The following is an 18836-nucleotide window of genomic DNA, read 5'->3' as shown; positions in this document are numbered from 1 at the left end:
AGATGAGGAAATAGACTCAGGTTAAATTAAATAATGTGATAGCACGGCTTGTTAAGGAGAAGGATCTTGAGCTCCTAGACTCTCTGGCTCTTTTCTGTTTTGTCTTGCTGCTTTAAAGGATTATTCCAGTAAGGAGGTTGATTTTTGTGCAAACATGTTTAGTTTATGCTGCTATCCCCTAGAAGATCACCAGGGAAGATGATATTCTAATTGTGTAGAATGTCGTTGTTTTCAAAGTAATTTTATCCTATCCTATTTGATCCTAACAACAAACCAACACTGCAGGCAAAACAGAAAAGAAAAGGGGCACCTGGTGGCTCAGTGGGTTGAGCATCCGACTTCAGCTCACGTTATGATCTCATACTTGGTGAATTCGAGCCCCGTGTCAGGCTCTCTGCTGTTAGCCTGGAGCCTGCTTCAGATTCTGTGTCTCCTCTCTCTGCCCCTCTCCTGCTTGTGCTCTGTCTCTGTCTCTCTCAAAAATAAATAAATGTAAAAAAAAAATTTTTTTTAAACCAGTAAAGAAAAAAGGATTCCTGACTTAGAAATGAGCAATTTCAGAGAAGTACTTAAGATCACAAAGCTGATTAGAGGTAGAGTTTAAACTATAACCTGGATCTTTGGTTCCTGGTCAGCGTTCTTTTCTATTTCATTTTCTTTCTCTGGATTACATATGTGATCTATGATCATGAAGTAGTGAAGTTTTATAGACTGAACATTTTATTGTGTCTTCATGTAGTGATCACACAATAGCTATAGCCTGGCTCCCTGTTTAGCAGTCAAATCCTGTTGTCCTGTAGTATAAGTAGTCTATCTGACAGATTTGAGGGGTAATGGGACTGTAATAGTGCTCATTGAATGAGTAATAAATGGAAAATGTTAACTTGAGATTTCTGTAATTAAACTTTATTCTTGTATGATGCCATATTTGCCTTATGGAAATATATATATGTAAGAATGGAAACGTATATAAGAAAGGAATTGGGTTTTTTTAAATGTTTTATTTTTGAGAAAAAGCAAGTGAGTGAAGGAGGGGTGTCAGGGGGGAACAGCAGGTCTGAAACAAGCTGTACAGTGACAGCAGTGAGCCCAGTGTGGGGCTCCAACTCATGAACCATGAGATCATGACCCGAGCTAAGGTTGGACACTCAACTGACTGAACCACCCAGGTGCCCCATAAGAAACAAATTGTTAAGGGAAGGATAGCAGTGGTTAAGAGCATGCATGTTAGATTCAGGAAGACCTAAACTTGAATCCTTGCTTTACCCACTTAATTCTAGTTACTTGGGCAGGTAACAAGCCAGTTTTTTCATCTTTGGGGATAACACCTGCCACAGGGTCAAAGGAGACAGGTATGTAAAGAGACTAACACCATGCCTGGCCCATGGGCTTACACGTATAGAAGCTATTGAATCATTACCTTTAATAAGTTTTTTTTTTCCTACTAGCAATATATCTTTTTTGCTTAGAAAGTATCTAAGCTGGCATGATTATCTCTGAAGTTTCTTAAAAGGAAATAGTCCCCAATTATTTCTGCTAATGGAGGGCATAGATGATCTGAAACAGTTGATGTTTGAAATTTTTCTACTTTATTTTTAGAATATGTAGTTAAAAGAATTAATGGAAGATCTCCTTTTTAATGTATTTCCTTACATTAGGATAATATAAGCAATTTATATTTTTTGAACTGTCCATTTGTAGAGCACAATTATGACAATGCTACATGAGTTGCAGGGGGAAAAGGGGGCTTTTCATGGTTGGGTGTTGTAAATTGAGAACCTGGAACTAGCACTCCATATAGAATTTTATATTATTAGATTCTTAATTTGTAGACTGTTGAGACCTACAAAGTAGATAACCTGCCATTCTTTTATAGCATACCCATTTATAGCTTTGCGTACTAAGATAAACAAAAGTAGGGAAAAGCAAGCATTCTTCAGTTACATAAAGTGCCACTTTGAAATATATTGGAAAACTGGCACCATAGAAGAAACATTTCACTAAATCTTTGTTAGATTTTACTTTTTAAGGTGGCATGTGTCATGTACATTTTAATTCATTTATAAGTACATGTTTCTGACTAAATTTAATATTTTTATAAGTTTTCTTTGTATGTTAATAGTTTTAGATTATAGAGAATTCCATTAGCCTTTAATTTAAAAGTTTGAGGATTATAACTGAAAGGAAATATTCCAAAATAATTTAGGGATTGTATATTATTTTTCCTTTTTTGAGAGTGATAGAGGTAGATTTTGAATTATAAAATTATTCTACCAAAAAAAAATTTTTTTTAACTCTTTTACTGTTTATTTATTTTTGAGAGAGACAGAGATAGAATGTAACTGGGTTAGGGGCAGAGAGAGGGAGACACAGAATCTGAAGCAAGCTCCAGGCTCTGAGCTGTCAGCACAGAGCCCAACACGGGGCTCGAACTCACGAGCTGTGAGATCATGACCTGAGCTAAAGTCAGATGCTCAACCGACTGAGCCACCCAGGTGCCCTCCCAATTTTTTTTTTTAACGTTTATTTATTTTTGAGACAGAGATACAGCATGAATGGGGGACGGTCAGAGAGAGAGGGAGACACAGAATCTGAAACAGGCTCCAGGCTCTGAGCTGTCAGCACAGAGCCCGACGCGGGGCTTGAACTCACGGACCACGAGATCATGAACTGAGTCGAAATCAGACGCTTAACCGATTGAGCCACCCAGGCACCCCCAAGTTATTCTACCAAAAATTTAAAAAATTTCCTTTGACTTCTAGATTTATGACTTTGACTTGGGTAAATAAACTTTTAGAGCTGATTTTATTTGAACAATGCAGATAATGATACTTGTTCTATTTACCTCTCATGGTTGTGCAATCAGATCAAACCAAGTATCATATGGGATAGGAATCAGGCATGGTGCTAGATAACCAATAATGTAGACAAACATAGTACTTCTCTTTAAAGCACTTATAGGTGGTGGAGGAGAAGTCATTTTGCAAATAATTATTTAACATTCTATGAACTAAGTACTAAGAAGGAGGTACGGGGAGCCTAAGACTAGTCTTGGATCAGGGAAAGCTGCCCTGTGGAAGAGAGATTTAAACTGAGACTTGCTTATTGAAGGGTTTGTGGAAGACCACTCCTAGCAGAGAGGAATAGTATTTGCAGAAACTCCCAAGTTTTGAAGAAGCTTAGAGGGTCCTTAGTAACCAAAAGTCCAGTCTGGCTGACAGCATTTTTTAGCCTTCACAATATCCCTGTAAGTTGACTCCATGAAAAAAAAATTTTTTTAAATTATTTTTGAAAGACAGAGAGCCCTACCTAGTCTGGGAGGGGCAGAGAAAGAGAGGGAAACACAGAATATGAAGCAGGCTCCAGGCTCTGAGTTGTCAGCACAGAGCCCGATGTGGGGCTTGAACCTACAAACCTTGAGATCATGACCTGTGCTGAAGCTGGATGCTTAACTGACTGAGCCACGCAGGTACCCCAACTCCATTTTATAAGTAAGAAAACAGAAGCTCAGAGTGGCTTAGTAAAGCCTGTTACTGTTTATAAATGACAGTTTCATGTTTTGAACCCACATTGGTTGGTCTGTCTCCAAACTCCTTGCTCTCTTCTATGCCATTCTTTGTCTGAGTCACTTACCTCACAGGCTTCTTGTGCTCCCAAACATATCTTTCTTCTTGTTATTTTCTCAGAGGGCTTAGCAGTTCTCCCTCTGGCTAATTGAGGAGCCAATGATCAGGTTTTTTCCTTACACTGAGGTAATAATGACATTTAACCCTCACAGGTTGTGTACTTCGTACTCTTACTCGTATACTGTAAAAGTCCTAGAAGCTTTTGCAGGGGTGGAATCTTGTGGACTCTGGGGCTGATTTGAAACTGCAGCGTTGTCTGTGGCCTCTCATTTAAAAATAGCCTCATGTTGCCCATGGGGTGCCTTAATAGAGCCAGCATTTCCATCAGCTTCTGCTCCCTACCCCCAAGACACTCCAGATAAACAAAGATCTGAGTAATAAACAGTGTGCTGCTCCTGTAGCTTCTGCTTTCTCCCACAAACCTCTCTTGATAGAAATCCTTAAGCCACCATTAACAATAATTTTATTGGAATAATGTAAATAAAAAGTTTAATTGCTTTTAAGGTTTAAAAAACACTATCCTAGTTTATGTAATGTTCACAGGAAATATTTCTTAAACGGAATTTTTCGATCCTTCCTATCTGTTTATCTCTTACCATGGGCACTAACTCTCCCAAAACATCTTTGTAAGTTGGGGTGGGGAGGGGGGAGTTTTGTTGTTCTTAAAGCTTGAGGAGATGATATAGACTGATAACATTGAAGCCCGGTACTTGAAACCTGAAGAAAATCTCCTATGCCCTCAATGTCTCCAGATAATTTTATGATAAAAATAAATGAATTCAGGCTAAATGTCCTTGTTGCTTTTTGTAAAAAGAGACGTTTTAATGCAAATACTTAGTTAAATCTTTATTGTTGAGAGTTTGCTTAGAAACTATTTTTCCTTTTCAGATCTTTTTCTAATTTCTTAACCTTCAATTTTTTTTATCTTCTCAAAAGGCATACATTTGAGGGGGCTACTTTATGCCCTATCCCATTTTAACTAACAGGTTGTGCTTTTCTAGGACTTTGTGAAGCTTGTTGTAAAGGAATTCTTTGTTCTGGTAAATGGAGGCTGATGTTTTATTCTAATTGTTATGAGTTTTTATATTTCTTTGTTTTCAGAGGGTTTCTCTTGGTGTAGAACCTGATTTACTTGAAATGTGAAATAATAAATTGATTGCCTCCACCAGCCTTCTTTGTCCTGTTTTATGTGAAATACTGAAATAAATGTTTGCCTTATGAATTTCTCTCTTTTAAAAACACCCAGAGACACCCATTTTAGGGGCGCATGCTAGAATACTTTTGTCATTATTGTTCTACTCCTCTTTCCTTTCAAGTTGCCTAAACACAGCTGAGTTGGTAAGAAGAGCAAAGACAACATGATAGTGCTGCCAAGTAGACAGGAAGCTGTAGTGGACCTAGCAGGCAGGGGCGGCTGAGCACACCCTCCATCCAATCAGCTGTGAGTGCTGTTGCTATGTGCACTCTTACTCTGCTGCCTTTGTGGAAAACCTTACACAGAGGGAAGCGGAATCAGCACCCACTGCTGAACATTTGTTTTAACCACTGCAGACATCTGGATCCCTCAGTTACTGACTGTGTAGCTATTGACAGCCAGAAGGCAACTTCTTTTATACAAGGATTCCAGTATGGTTTTCAGTGGAAACAAAGGGCTTCACAGAGAAGGTGTGTAATGAAGTGTTTTTAACGGCTTTATTTTTAAACTTTGGATTTTCTGTAGCTGTTTACCAGTTGTCGTGTTTGCTTTGCATAGATTTTTTAATAAATAGGTCTAGAAAAATCTCTCTTTGAAAAACATTGAACTTAGAGAATTTCCTTTAGCTTCATATTTTCTTTGAACAGCATTGCTTAAAAGATTATTAAAATGCTGGTCTGAACAATGAGTAGGAAGAAAAGAAACCAAAATACAATGTGCTCACTTTAACAGGGGGAAAAATGTGATAAAAATGAGAATATAGGGTAAGAGAATGGGAAGTTAGCCAGAAGCATTAACTTTATTTGGGAGCAGGAAGTGTTTTTGAAAAATAAAAGCTGTTAGGGAGAAAGTATTTAAAGTAAGTTACATATTTTTAACTGAAGTCATTGTTTCTGAATTTGACAGAGATAGTCAGAATTTAGCTTAGTGATAATTTTGGCACAGTTTAGGAAATTGACATGCTATCTTTTTATAAAGGATTTCTGAAGATGCTACCTCAAATTGTGCACTCTTGTGATTATTTGATCCATTGACTACTTCTGAGCAGTTCAGATAAAGGATGGTTGTATTAACCAACTGCAAAGTCAGTGTTGTGTTCTATTAAATGTCCAAATGGAAAGTGGGAAAAATAAAGGATGTTGAAGACAACATAACACAAATGGTTTTTTAAAATTAGAGTATTTTAAAATTAGAGTAAGCCTCTTAAATGTAATATTTCTATATCTGTCTTAGTTAATGCTGCAAATATAGTAAAATCTTATTAAATTAAGCCTCACTTATTCAATATTTTAATAATTGAACAGACTGAGTTGCAGTTTGGTTTTATGGGATCTGGAAAAACCGGTTTCTCCAATTAATTGATTACACGAAAGTTTTATCTTAGATAAAAGTTTTTTGTTTTTTTTCTTTTACATTTTCTCATATAGAGTTTACACAGTTGATTTAACTAATGATTCTTTTAAATTAAAGCAGGAGACTAATTAGCATATTGCCCGTTTACGAAGAGTTTTCTTTTAGTTATTCATTTTCACCTGGTTGTGTAACCGGCTCCTCTTTAATTCACTCAGTGATTTATGTCTGATGAATAAAATGGGTATAATATAAATTTAAAGTTGATATTAAAGCTTTATTTCTCATCTCCATAGGGATTGATTTTGTTGTTAGTCTTCAGGAGGTACCTGTCATTAGGTAGATTTAGCAGTCAGTGTTAGCATAATTTGATAAGTGAGAAGAGACATTTCTTTGAAAAGAATGCAAATATAGTTCATGCTTTGGTGGCCATCACTGATCATTTTTAATTATACATATATTTGTGTTAACGGCTTCAAATAATAGATGCAAATGTATAAAACAAATTATCCTTAAACATTAAAGTGTTTCACACAAACCTGCATGTTGCTGAACTTGAAACAAAACAAAACAAAACTCTGGTATTTCTTAGTTTTTTCATTTTGTTAGGTAGAACCCAAAACTAAAACTTGATAGGAGTTACCATAAAAATTATAGCAAAACTGGGGCGCCTGGGTGGCGCAGTCGGTTAAGCCTCCGGCTTCAGCCAGGTCACGATCTCGCGGTCCGTGAGTTCGAGCCCCGCGTCGGGCTCTGGGCTGATGGCTCAGAGCCTGGAGCCTGTTTCTGATTCTGTGTCTCCCTCTCTCTCTGCCCCTCCCCTGTTCATGCTCTGTCTCTCTCTATCCCAAAAATAAATAAACGTTGCAAAAAAAAAAATTAAAAAAAAAAATTATAGCAAAACGGGGGCAGCTGGCTGGCTTAGTTGGAAGAGTATGTGACTCAGTCTCAGGGTCGTGCGTTCAAGCCCCATGTTGAGTATAGAGATTTCTTAAATAAATAACTTTTATTTATTTTTTTTTTAATTTTTTTTTTCAACGTTTATTTATTTTTGGGACAGAGAGAGACAGAGCATGAACGGGGGAGGGGCAGAGAGAGAGGGAGACACAGAATCGGAAACAGGCTCCAGGCTCTGAGCCATCAGCCCAGAGCCTGACGCGGGGCTCGAACCCACGGACCGCGAGATCGTGACCTGGCTGAAGTCGGACGCTTAACCGACTGCGCCACCCAGGTGCCCCTTAAATAAATAACTTTTAAAAAATTGTAACAAAATAAAGAAAGCTACTATATTCTTCAAAATTGGTGGCCCCACAATATAAAGCACCCATGTACAGAAAAAGAGCTGTGAGGGAGCCAGAGGTTGGGAGGCAGAGGATAATGAGAACCCAGGTTCATTGAATGTAACTCTAACCACATGGAAGCCATTCTCCTTGTTTCTGTTTTCTAGAGCTGTCATTCTCATGAGTTACTAATTTTGTTTTTTAATTATAGAACCACAAAAACCAAAGTTTTCCTTGATCTGCTACCTTTTCCTCTTGGTTTATTTCTTGAGAATTAATAGACTTCCTAAGAGCATGCTAGTTTTGTTCATGTGCTGTAAAAAATAAAGGAAAGTGATATTGGCAAGAAAGTTGGGTCTACTGCTGTGTCACACAAAAGCTTTGCCATTGTGTTGCAGGAGGAATAGTCTTGGCAGAATCTCAAATTTTATTCCTGGGCTCAGCACCTAAAGATGTTTTTAATACTGGAACATCTTAAAGTTTCTGTCTAGTATCAAAACCTCAGGGTAGTAACTGATGTTTATACCCTGGTCAAATATAGTAACATTGCAGGAAATTTCAACTCTTTGAATTTATCTATTATTTGACAATAGTATTTTTGTTGCCTTATTCTATGTCAAATCTTTAAATTGACCATACTCTTGTGTACTTGTAAAATAAAAAAAATAGTTCAGTTCTTATAAATAGTGATTTCTTTTTTTGTTTTGGCCACTTGATAAAGAATAGGAAATAAAAGTACTAATATATATCAGATACAATGATATAACTGATTTTATTTTAAATAAATTTGTTTATTTTGAAATCATCAGGCAATAATATGTAAACAGTGTCTCATGTACAGTTCTTCAGAAAATTCTGTAATTTAAAACCTCAGAAAGGGGTAACACTATGAGTTTTTCTTTTTTCTCCAGGTGTCCTGTGAAAAAAATTTTATTAATAATTCCTACTTCAAATATTACCCAAATATTTGATTCCTATATGTGTGCTTAAGTGCTGTATGACACAATGTTTTTGTTTTGCCTCTTCCTTGCAAAAATACCATTACTTGTTTATGTTCTGAATTCCAGAAAGATTTGTCAAGGGAATAGTCTTGACAACTTTTGTCAGGCATTTTCTTTTTCTTTTTTTTTTTTTTAAATTTTTTTTTTTTTTTTTTTTTTTTGGAGGACAGAGAGAGGCAGAGCATGAACAGGGGAGGGGCAGAGAGAGAGGGAGACACAGAATCGGAAGCAGGCTCCAGGCTCCGAGCCATCAGCCCAGAGCCTGACGCGGGGCTCGAACTCACGGACCGCGAGATCGTGACCTGGCTGAAGCCGGAGGCTTAACCGACTGCGCCACCCAGGCGCCCCTTGTCAGGCAATTTCATATGGCAACAGTGCTGTTGTATATACTATATTGTTTTTCCAAAAGTATAGTAAAAATAAATATATTTTTTTGAATGTTTATTTTTGAGACAGAGAGGGAGCACAAGCAGGGAAGGGGTAGAGAGAGAGGGAAAGGGAGAATCTCAAGCACTGACAGTGCAGAGCCGGACACGAGCTCAACTCCCGAACCGTGAGATCATGACCTGAGCCAATATCAAGAGTCAGGCTAAATTGACTGAGCCACCCAGGTGCCCCTGCAAATACATATTTTTTTTAACCTTCAGATGTTACTGTATCTGAAATCAAAGACCCAAGTTTTAAAAATATAGTTGTTTGCACTATTGCTTGAATCTGATTGTATAATCCTTTGTGCTGAGACTGAATTAAAAGTGGTAGCGTGAGGGGCACCTGGGTGAGTCAGCCAATTGAGAGTTCAATCTCAGCTCAGGTCATGAACTCATGGTTTGTGAGTTCGAGCCCCACATCAGGCTCTCTGCTGTTAGTGCAGAGCCCACTTCGGATCCTCTGTCCCCTTCTCTCTGCCCCTCACCCCTCTGCGTTCTCTGAAAACTAAGCAAACATTTAAAAAAAAAAAAAAAGGGTTGTCAGTACACCCCTTTAAAAACAAAAGTGGTAACATGATTAGTATTGATAAACTGGAAATATTTTCTTGTTCTTTCTTTGCTTGTCTTCTCAATTTTACTCATTCAGAAACTTCTGAACATCAAAGGACTTGAATTATAAAGTTTATGATAAACACAGGGACATTAAAATTATAAATTATAAGAAATAGTCAAGATGGAGTGGAAAAAAATAAGGCTCATACATAGTTGGACCTCAGATTTTGCTATAAGCTTCTTGTCATCCTAAATATGAAAGAGAAACTCTACTAATCAATTAAATATGTCTGTTATTTAACATTTTTTTAAAGCTTATTTATTTATTTTGAGTTAGGGGGAGAGAGAGAATCCCAAGTAGGCTCCATGTTGTCAGCACAGAGCCTCATGTGGGGCTCAAGCTTGTGAATCATGAGATTATGACCTGAGCTGAAATCAAGAGTCAAACTCTTAACCAACTGAGCCACTCAGGCATTCCTGTTATTTAACAGGAGTTATTGCTAAGTATTGGCCATTAAAATCTAAGTTGGTTTCTGTTTTGTTAGTATTTTGAGATTTTTTTGTTGTTGTTCAAATTTGGGAGAGCTTGTCTTATCTATTCTATATGATTTGTTATTATTTACCTATGTTCTATTGAGCATGGTTTCACATCTTTGAACAGTAGTTTCCCCATCAGTATTAGGAGGTCCTTAGGGTAATTGTGGAGTTTAAATGAAACAGTGTAAGAAAAGTACTGACCCAAGTGGCACAGAGTTAATACTCAATAACATGTGAGATTTTATAATATACTCATTAAAATTATTCTACATTTTTGGGGCACCTGGGTGACTCAATCGGTTAAGCATCCGACTTCAGCTCAGGTCATGATCTCATAGTCCGTGAGTTCGAGCCCCACATCGGGCTCTGTGCTGACAGTTCAGACCCTGGAGCCTGCTTCGAATTCTGTGTCTCCCTCTCTCTCTGCCCCTCCCCTGCTCATGCTCTGTCTCTGTCTTAAAAATAAATAAAACATTAAAAAAAATTTTTTTAGTTACTCTACATTTTTAAGTTCTGAGAATACGAAGTATAGTTTTCTAGACTTTACCCATGAGCTTTGCATATGTTGATATACATGTAGTTTTCTCTATTTTCTAATACTTCATGATATAGAAAGTCATGGAAATACTGGTATTTGGGCAGAAGAAAGGGTACTGGTTTCATAGAGAAGTACATGGCTAAATTTCTGAAGAAAGGTAATAGTCAATAAAAGTAAGGAAATAATGGGTAGCAGAGGAAGATAAAGAGGAGAAGGCAGAAAACTGATGATGTTATCTTGGGGGGGTGTGTGTGCATGTGTGTGCATGTGCATACACATAAGTGTCCACAGATGCTGAGCTAATGGACTAGAGCTGCTAAATCCACTGGGGATTTGTTTACTGGGAAGTAACTTGTTTCTGATTTTTGTTTTGAATCCCTCAGCTAGGATTAGGCTAAGGGTGACCTTGTATTTGCCACCCACATTAATGACAAGGGATAAGCCAGTGGCCTGGGAACCAGAAATTAAATATCATCACATACATGATGAATGTAACTGTATTGAAATATAAAAACTTTCAGAAAAGAAAAGCTGGTGGTGTAGGGCTAAATTTTAAAAACTCAAACATCTAAGCCGAAATGTTCAGAAACTACTCTTTAGTCATTTTAACAAGTACACAAGATTTCAACTGACCACATTATTTTCGTTGCTTTGAGTGGTCATAATTTAACAGTATTTTGGGAGAGAGGTATAATCTGAGTTCCCATCCTGGTTTTCATATTTTCATCAAGTGCCAAGATTTTGTGATTCCTATATATATACTTCTATTATTTAGCTCTCCAATTTGCTGAAGATACAGTTTACCTTATTGAGAATTAGAGAACAAGCAAATGTAAAGAAAAGATCTTTTTTCAAGTGTACTCCATTTTATTACTGTTAATATATTCAATAGTACTGCCCAACTAGCTTCTGCTTTGGGTCCAGAGACTGTTCTGCAACAGATGAAGAGGATAGGAGAACCATTTTAGAAATAAGTATCCTGGTTTACCCAATTGCATTGCATTGGTATATTTTGTGGGGTGGGTGGATGGGGGGATACATACTTTAAATCACTTTTCTCAAGAAATCCACACAGAAAAGGAACAAAAGAGAGATTTCTCTGTGTCAGTATTTCTCAGTTTGGGGTACTGACCCTTTTGAGAATCTGCTTAAAATTGTCAGTCCCCTTGCTAGGAAAAAAAAACAAAAAGGAAAACACCACATCTATGCATATACACAATTGATTTTGTGGAAAATATCCAGAGGTTCATAAATTCTCTTAGGTTAAGAAATCTTGTTGAACATATCTTGGTTTTAGACAAAACATAAAACCATTAATTTTTATTTATTTAAAAAAAAATTTTTTTTTCAACGTTTATTTATTTTTGGGACAGAGAGAGACAGAGCATGAACGGGGGAGGGGCACAGAGAGAGGGAGACACAGAATCGGAAACAGGCTCCAGGCTCTCAGACATCAGCCCAGAGCCTGACGCGGGGCTCGAACTCCCGGACCGCGAGATCGTGACCTGGCTGAAGTCAGACGCTTAACTGACTGTGCCACCCAGGCGCCCCAAACCATTAATTTTTAAAGAGTGAGTTTTAAGATAGACTGGATAGGAGTATAAGATATGTATACAAGCAAAGTGTGAAGTAGTGACCTGGAGCACTGTTTTGTAGCTTCTAAAAAAAAATGGTAAAATGTTCCAACATGTACTCCATACATTAGTGCTCTTGCAGATAGGTTTTCCCTGGGGAGTCCCCCTTATTCCTATGCTGACTCCTATATTTTGGTTGGGCTTCTGATAGAGAACCTTGCACAAAATGACCAGACCTGGAATGCAATGTCGAGATCCCCAGGAACTACATGCCATCTCCGAGTTGTAGACTGATATTACAGGAGACCTAGAAGACACCTTCTTTGGCCTTAGGCTACCACTTGGACTTTCCCCCAGAAATCATTCTGCACTGGAGATGGAGACTGCTATGGATGTCACCTAGTTCTTTCATTATTCAAGCAGAACCAAGCAGAACTGATTTTACTGTATGTGCTCAAGTTTCTCAACTCTTAATTAAAAAAAAAAATTCTCTATTCTATGCACTTTTTATTTCTGCTGTTTTAGGTTTCACACATGCAAACACACAGTGGAAAATATGAATGTTGAGAATACTTAGAAGAAATAGGGGTCATGCCTGTGGGAAGGAGGTTGAAAGGACAGAGTGTATTTCTGGGGACCAGCCTATGTTGTAACTATATTCCCATGAGGTAAAAATGTTAAGACTAAATTAGGTTAAGCTTGAGTATAATTTGAGAAAGTTACGTGCCAGTTATCTGGGATTTGTAAAGCTAGAACAGAACAAAACAGCACTGGAATAGTGGATTGTTGCTTTTTTAGCACAGGGTCACCTGAGTGTATAGCTAAATCTAGAATTTGTGGTTTTAAGAGACAGTACTTTGCTTCCTTCTGTGACACTGTTTTCTCATCTTTTCATCCTATGGTTCTTTCTGGAGTATGGAGTGATAATGCCATATAATCAGGAATATTCGCACAAAGGACAATGAAGAGGACAATATTTCCTACTTGAGGATTTTTCGGGCCCTGAAACAGTGATGAGTTAGGTCTAAATGGTTTATGCAGAACACTGAGAAATGAAATTACATAGGGTTAGTGCAGGTAAGAAGGAAATGAATTATATTGGTGTAGCTCTAAGTTTGTGCCCATGCATCCGTGATGGTGTGACTTAAAAGCACGATTGTGGCAGCTTGGACTTTAAGGAAGCAGGACAAATGGAAATTTCCTCAATAACACTGACTAGTTTTAATTCTTACATTTTAAATATCAAGTCCTCTGGGAGCTTTCTCTGATGTCCAAGATTGAGTTTCTTAACCATTCCCTAGCACCCTAATTTACCCGTGTTACCATTTATCATATCACCATGAATTAGGCTTAGCTATATCATCTCCATCAGACTGCCCTCTACTTGAAGGCAGCACAACAGCTTGATCTCCCATTGCCTTGGGGAGAAGAGCTAGGTTTCACTGATGTTTTTGACAGGTAGATACTTCTCTTTTACCTTCTAGCCAGTCTTTAAAATTACTTAAAATTTAGTTTTCTTTTCTAGAGCTGAAGCTCCTCCATACTTGCCATATAAGCAGCCAGTAGATTGTTATGATGATTTCTCTCTATAATCCCTTAAAAGGCAAAATTACAATAATCAGTATGGAAATTAGAACTCAGAAAATGCTTTCTCACTCTCTCTAGGCTAGAGGTTTAGCTATTACCTAACCCAATTTCATTATTTTAAAAACAAATGTTTCCTTGTTCCATTTAAGAGAATTCTATTGGGGTGCTTGGCTGGGTCAGTAGGTAGAATATGCAACTCTTGATCTCAGGGTTGTGAGTTCAAACCCCATGTTGGGTGTAGAGTTTACTTAAACAATTATGTTGATAAAGGGCATTTCAAACAACAAAACTATTTTGGTGAGAAAGAGCAGGAACTAGGCCCCTGTTGACTAAATTAAGACCTGCTACGGGAAGTGAAGAAAGTTAAGGGGATTATAATTAGATTTAGTGCAATGTTTCAGGTGATACATTTGTAGAATTTTATTTCTAACTTTGGCTTTTTAAATATGAAAAAATAGAAAACCTGTTGGGAATTAAAATATCAAACCCAAGAGAAGAATAAAATAATTATCTGAAGAGGGTAACAGCAAGCTTTATTCACTTTAATCAGAAATAAGCTGAAATATGAAGCAAATAAGACATAATGGAACATTGACTACTCATTATTTCAACAGGTGTTCCAGTGCTTGTTCATGCCAAGCAGCTAGGCCAAGCAACAGGACCATCTTGTTCTGGTGGAGCCTAATGGGTTAGAAGAGAGATGCAAATAATTTAATTTTCTTTGTGTTAGGGTTTAGGAAGGGAAAGTGTAAGGTGCAATAAACTCTTATAAATAAAAGAATAAAAAGGGGCACCTGATGGCTTAGTTGGTTAAGTGACTGATTTCGGCTCAGGTCATGATGTCAGGGTTCTTGAGTTCGACCTCCACATTGGGCTCTCGGCTGTCAGCATAGAGCCTGCTTCAGATTCTGCTTTGGATCCTTGGTCTCCCTCCCTCTCTCTCTTTCTCAAAGTCAAATCAACTTTAAAAAATAAAATAAATAAAAAACCATGAAAGAGTGTAATGGGATCAAATGAGATGGACAACACCTAATGATGAAATATGTGTTTAAACTGCAATAGAGATCACCTCATTATTTTATTTTTTTAATGTTTATTTGAGAGAGAGACAGAGTTGGGGAGGGGCAGTGCGAGAGGGGTACAGAGGATCCAAAGCGGGTTCTGTGGTGCCCGCTAACCAACTGAGCCAAGCCACCCAGGTGCCCCAAGATGAAATCATTATTTTATACCCTATTTACTTATTCATTTAATGTATTTTTCCAGTATAATTAACATACAGTGTTATGTTAGTCTCAAGTGTACAATATGGTAATTCAGCAACTCTATACATTACTCAGTGCTCATCACAGTAAAGCATATTCTTAATTCCCTTTACCTGTTTCACCGACCCCTCACCCTGTGCCCCCCCCTTTTTTTTAATCTGTAGAACTTTTTAGAGTAGTAAGTTCTGCCTAGTGTGGGGCTTCAATTTATGACCCCAAGATTAAGAGTCACATCCTGTCCCAAGAGAGCCAGTAGGCACCCCAATCTGTAGAAATTTGATTAGGTGGTAGAGTTAAAATTTTAACTCCATCTGAGTAGAAATTATGTTAGAAAATGTAATGAAAAAAAATTCATGCACAAGAGCAGCAAATATAATCTTGGATGAACTCAATAGAAAATTTTAAGACTTTTATGAAGAAAATTTAAAAAGTCTGCCAAAGAAAGTTTTAAAAGGCTTGCATAGGGGCGCCTGGGTGGCTTGGTCGGTTAAGCGTCCGACTCGGCTCAGGTCATGATTTCACGGTTCGTGAATTCGAGCCCCGAGTCGGGCTCTGTGCTGACAGCTCAGAGCCTGGAGCCTGTTTCAGATTCTGTATCTCCCTCTCTCTCTGCCCCTCCCCTGTTCATGCTCTGTCTCTCTCTGTCTCAAAAATAAATGTTAAAAAAAATTTTTTTAAAGGCTTGCATAAATGGTGAGATTTTAATATTTAGTATGCAGTTTTTAAAAAGTTGAAGTGATTGTTGAGTTATAATTTGGGGGAATCATTGATAATTAGTGAGGTATGTGAAGACCAGAAAGGCAGTAGGTATGTTAGGAGAGTTGGAGTGCTCCCCTGATGCACAAAAGGATGAATCACACCTCATTATCACAAAGTTTTTCTATGGTAAGGCTTTAAAAATATTGGCCTTGTAGGAAAGAAGGATTAAAACAACTCAGGTAGAGCTATGAGAGGAGTGCTGGAAACGGGGAATTCTAAGTGATTCATTAAAATACAGAGGATGGGATATCTTGAGGAGGCTCTAGGAGAGAATGAGTAGATCAGTTTGGCCAGAGTATTGAGTGCTTAAAGGCAGTAATGAGAGAAGTGAAAAAAGGTAGGTAGGGTTCTTTTTCACCTCATCTCTCATGACTCTCCTTTATGCATCCAGTACACCAGCCAAACTGGGAAAGGTAAGGGACCAAGTATGGGAGGTTGTTAATAGAAACAGTCAGCCCTTACCACTGATGGCTTACTCAGGACAAGAGAAAGAGAGGAGGCATAGATGATTGTAAGATTTCAAATCACAAAATGCAAAAATAACTGTGCTTGGGAAAAGTTTTTTACTCTACCAGCAACCCCATCACTGTTTTTAGTTTGTGGTTGACTAGATGTGCCAGGATCAGTCTGTGCTTATGGCCAAAGTGGTACTAACAATAAATGGGATGGTAGTATTCTGTGATTCCAAAAATTGCACAAGTAGAATCAGATATTGTTTAAAGTGGAAGGGGACATCTAGTTTCACAAACTTTCATTTTACAAGTGAGTTTGCTGAGGGTTACAGATTTTAATTGACCTTTCCCAAGGTCTTGGGGCTGTCCAGCTCTTTTGGCTTCTAGTGTGTGGAGTTTTCATACTTTTTGCAAGTTGCTACAATGTTTTTATCATTAGATTTTGGTTTTGAGACATCTAGGAATTTCTAGATCTATTTCAAGTATAAATGTTATTAAGATCTGTTATTTAGGTATCAAAATTTAGGGAAAAGATCTAAGTTAAACGTGGAATGAAAGCAGATTGGCAAATTTATTTTCTTAACAGACGATTTTGGAAAAATACAACAAATAATTGCTTGATCATAATAGCTATGTTCAATTGACTACAGTTCTAATTGTGTGTGAATTGGCTGAACTAAAGCCAGTTTAATCTGGTTCAAGGAAATATTCTGTACTTGCCTGACTGAAGTTGACGATAATGACCACAGAGTCATCCAATAAAACATTAATTAAAAGCATTACATTAGCATTAAATCCTACTGCTTGATCATTATCTTTATCAAAGGATATTGTCTTTGGCAGAGGTACCATTTTAAAGGGGATAGAACAATATGAAACTTCCTTTGTGAAAAAAAGTTAGAAGAGAGTATTGTTTCTGTTCTCCCCACCCTTATAGGGAGGTGATATCCTTACAATAGCCACTTACAATTAAACTGTAATTTTCCATCCTAAAGAATTGATCTCCCACATTTGCACAGAGGTTAATGAATGAATCCACTTGAACAAATAAATGGTTACAAGGGTGGCATTGTCTGCCTGTTTCAACTGGTTGAATCACTAGAGGAACCGGTGGGTATTCTTTCTTGGTGCTATTACATCATCTCATTTTCTTTCTGGCAAACTATCATTCTCATAGACTTCTGGTCCATTGCCCCCTTTTGAAGAATTGGCAATTTCCCACTTTTATGGAACATGGTTTCTACCCTTCTCATCATTGCTCTTTCAAATGATAGATAAGCTTCCCAATCTGATTGAGGTAGAAGCAAGTGGAGAGAGTGGGGAAGGACCCCATTAGTTGGGCTGTGGGTTACCATTCACACACACACTGAAGTCAGTTTTCAGGTTAGTACCTTACGGTGGTGATTGCCAAAGGCTGATCCTCAGACCCATGCTAGTGTAACATTAGCTTTTCATTTGTCCATGGCAAAGGTAGCAGCAGCCTTTCTCAAGAGGGACTTGGTTTTCTGTGATCATGCCTTCCAAATTTTTGTAATTAATTGCCTTTTCTGAAATGATGGTGAAAGTAAAAGGTAATACTTTTTTTTTCTAAATTGCTCTTATTTAAGAAGTGAAATATTTAGCAGGGGCAACTGGGTGGCTCATTGGGTTAAGTGTCCGACTCTTGATCTTGGCTCAGGTCATGATCTCATAGTTCATAGGATTGAGCCCCTTTTTGGGCTCTGTGCTGGCAGCACTGAGCCTCCCTCTCTCTCTCTCCCACCCTTCCTCCCTATCTCCCCTCTCCGTCTCCCCCCTCTCAATCAATCAATAAACTTAAAAAAAGTTTTTTAGTAGTAAAGGTCCTTAGTAAGGAGCTTTAGCAAGCTTATTTTAGCAAACTTAAGCAAACTTTAGCAAGGTTTAAGAAAATTTTTTTATTGTTTTTGATACCGGTCTTTAAGTTTATACATTATTGTACAAAATTATGAATATAAAGTATATGTTGCTATTTAACTTAATGGACTTTATCATATATTTTCCTATATCATACAATTATTTTAATGGCTGTAGGATATTTCACCAAGTTGACATCACTGAAACCATTTTCTATAGGTAAACTAAAAAAAAAATTTAGGGGCACCTGGGTGGCTCAGTTGGTTGAGCATCTGACTCTTTGGGCTTGAACTCCCAAACATACCATGAACCATAAGATCATGACCTGAGTTGAAGTCAGATGCTTACCTACTAAACCACCCAGGTGTTCTTAGACTCTTGAAAATTTCTGAGACACTTGAGCTTATTAAGTATCAGTAGAACTAGGTTTTATATGTAGTGTTTATTGTATGCCAGACACTGTGTTCAACATAACATACTGTTACCTCATGAAATTGGTGGTGCTATGAGATAGATATTACCTCCAGTTTTCAGGAGGTTACTAGCAGATAGTAACTAGCAGCAGAACCCGGACTCAAATTATCTGTTAATCATAAAACTATAAATATCCAGTCTTTGCAACCCATTATTGCACTATAAATTTAATTTAACCAATCATTATTAAACATATTTTAATGGAAGTAGTTTTTACTTTGATTAGAAATAAATAAGCATTGGGGCACCTGGGTGGCTCAGTTGGTTAAGCATCTGACTTCAGCTCAGGTCATGTTCTCACAGTCCGTGAGTTCGAGCCCCGCGTCGGGCTCTGTGCTGACAGCTC

The 18836-nt window shown here is 37.6% G+C and overlaps 1 protein-coding gene across 8 annotated transcripts in view; it reads left to right on the top strand.

Moving 5' to 3' along the window:
* The window catches only part of ATOSA (atos homolog A), a 115996-nt gene that overhangs the window by 47055 nt on the left and 50105 nt on the right, over positions 1-18836 (top strand). For 2 of the 8 annotated variants that reach the window (XM_040492720.1, XM_040492719.1), the window contains exon 1: positions 5108-5291. The exons of 4 other annotated variants lie outside the window; for them this stretch is intronic. In XM_040492720.1, the coding sequence (XP_040348654.1) occupies positions 5255-5291 (37 nt within the window). In that variant the 5' untranslated portion in view covers positions 5108-5254. Of the gene's footprint in view, positions 1-5091; positions 5292-18836 lie in introns of those variants that run through there. 2 more of the 8 variants (XR_005795826.1, XM_040492725.1) reach the window with 2 other exon arrangements.

Source organism: Herpailurus yagouaroundi, unplaced genomic scaffold (assembly GCF_014898765.1).
Source record: "Herpailurus yagouaroundi ecotype Mexico unplaced genomic scaffold, PumYag 184, whole genome shotgun sequence".
In the NCBI taxonomy this organism is placed as follows: Eukaryota; Metazoa; Chordata; class Mammalia; order Carnivora; family Felidae; genus Herpailurus; species Herpailurus yagouaroundi.
This window is presented reverse-complemented; position numbering and strand designations above follow the sequence as displayed.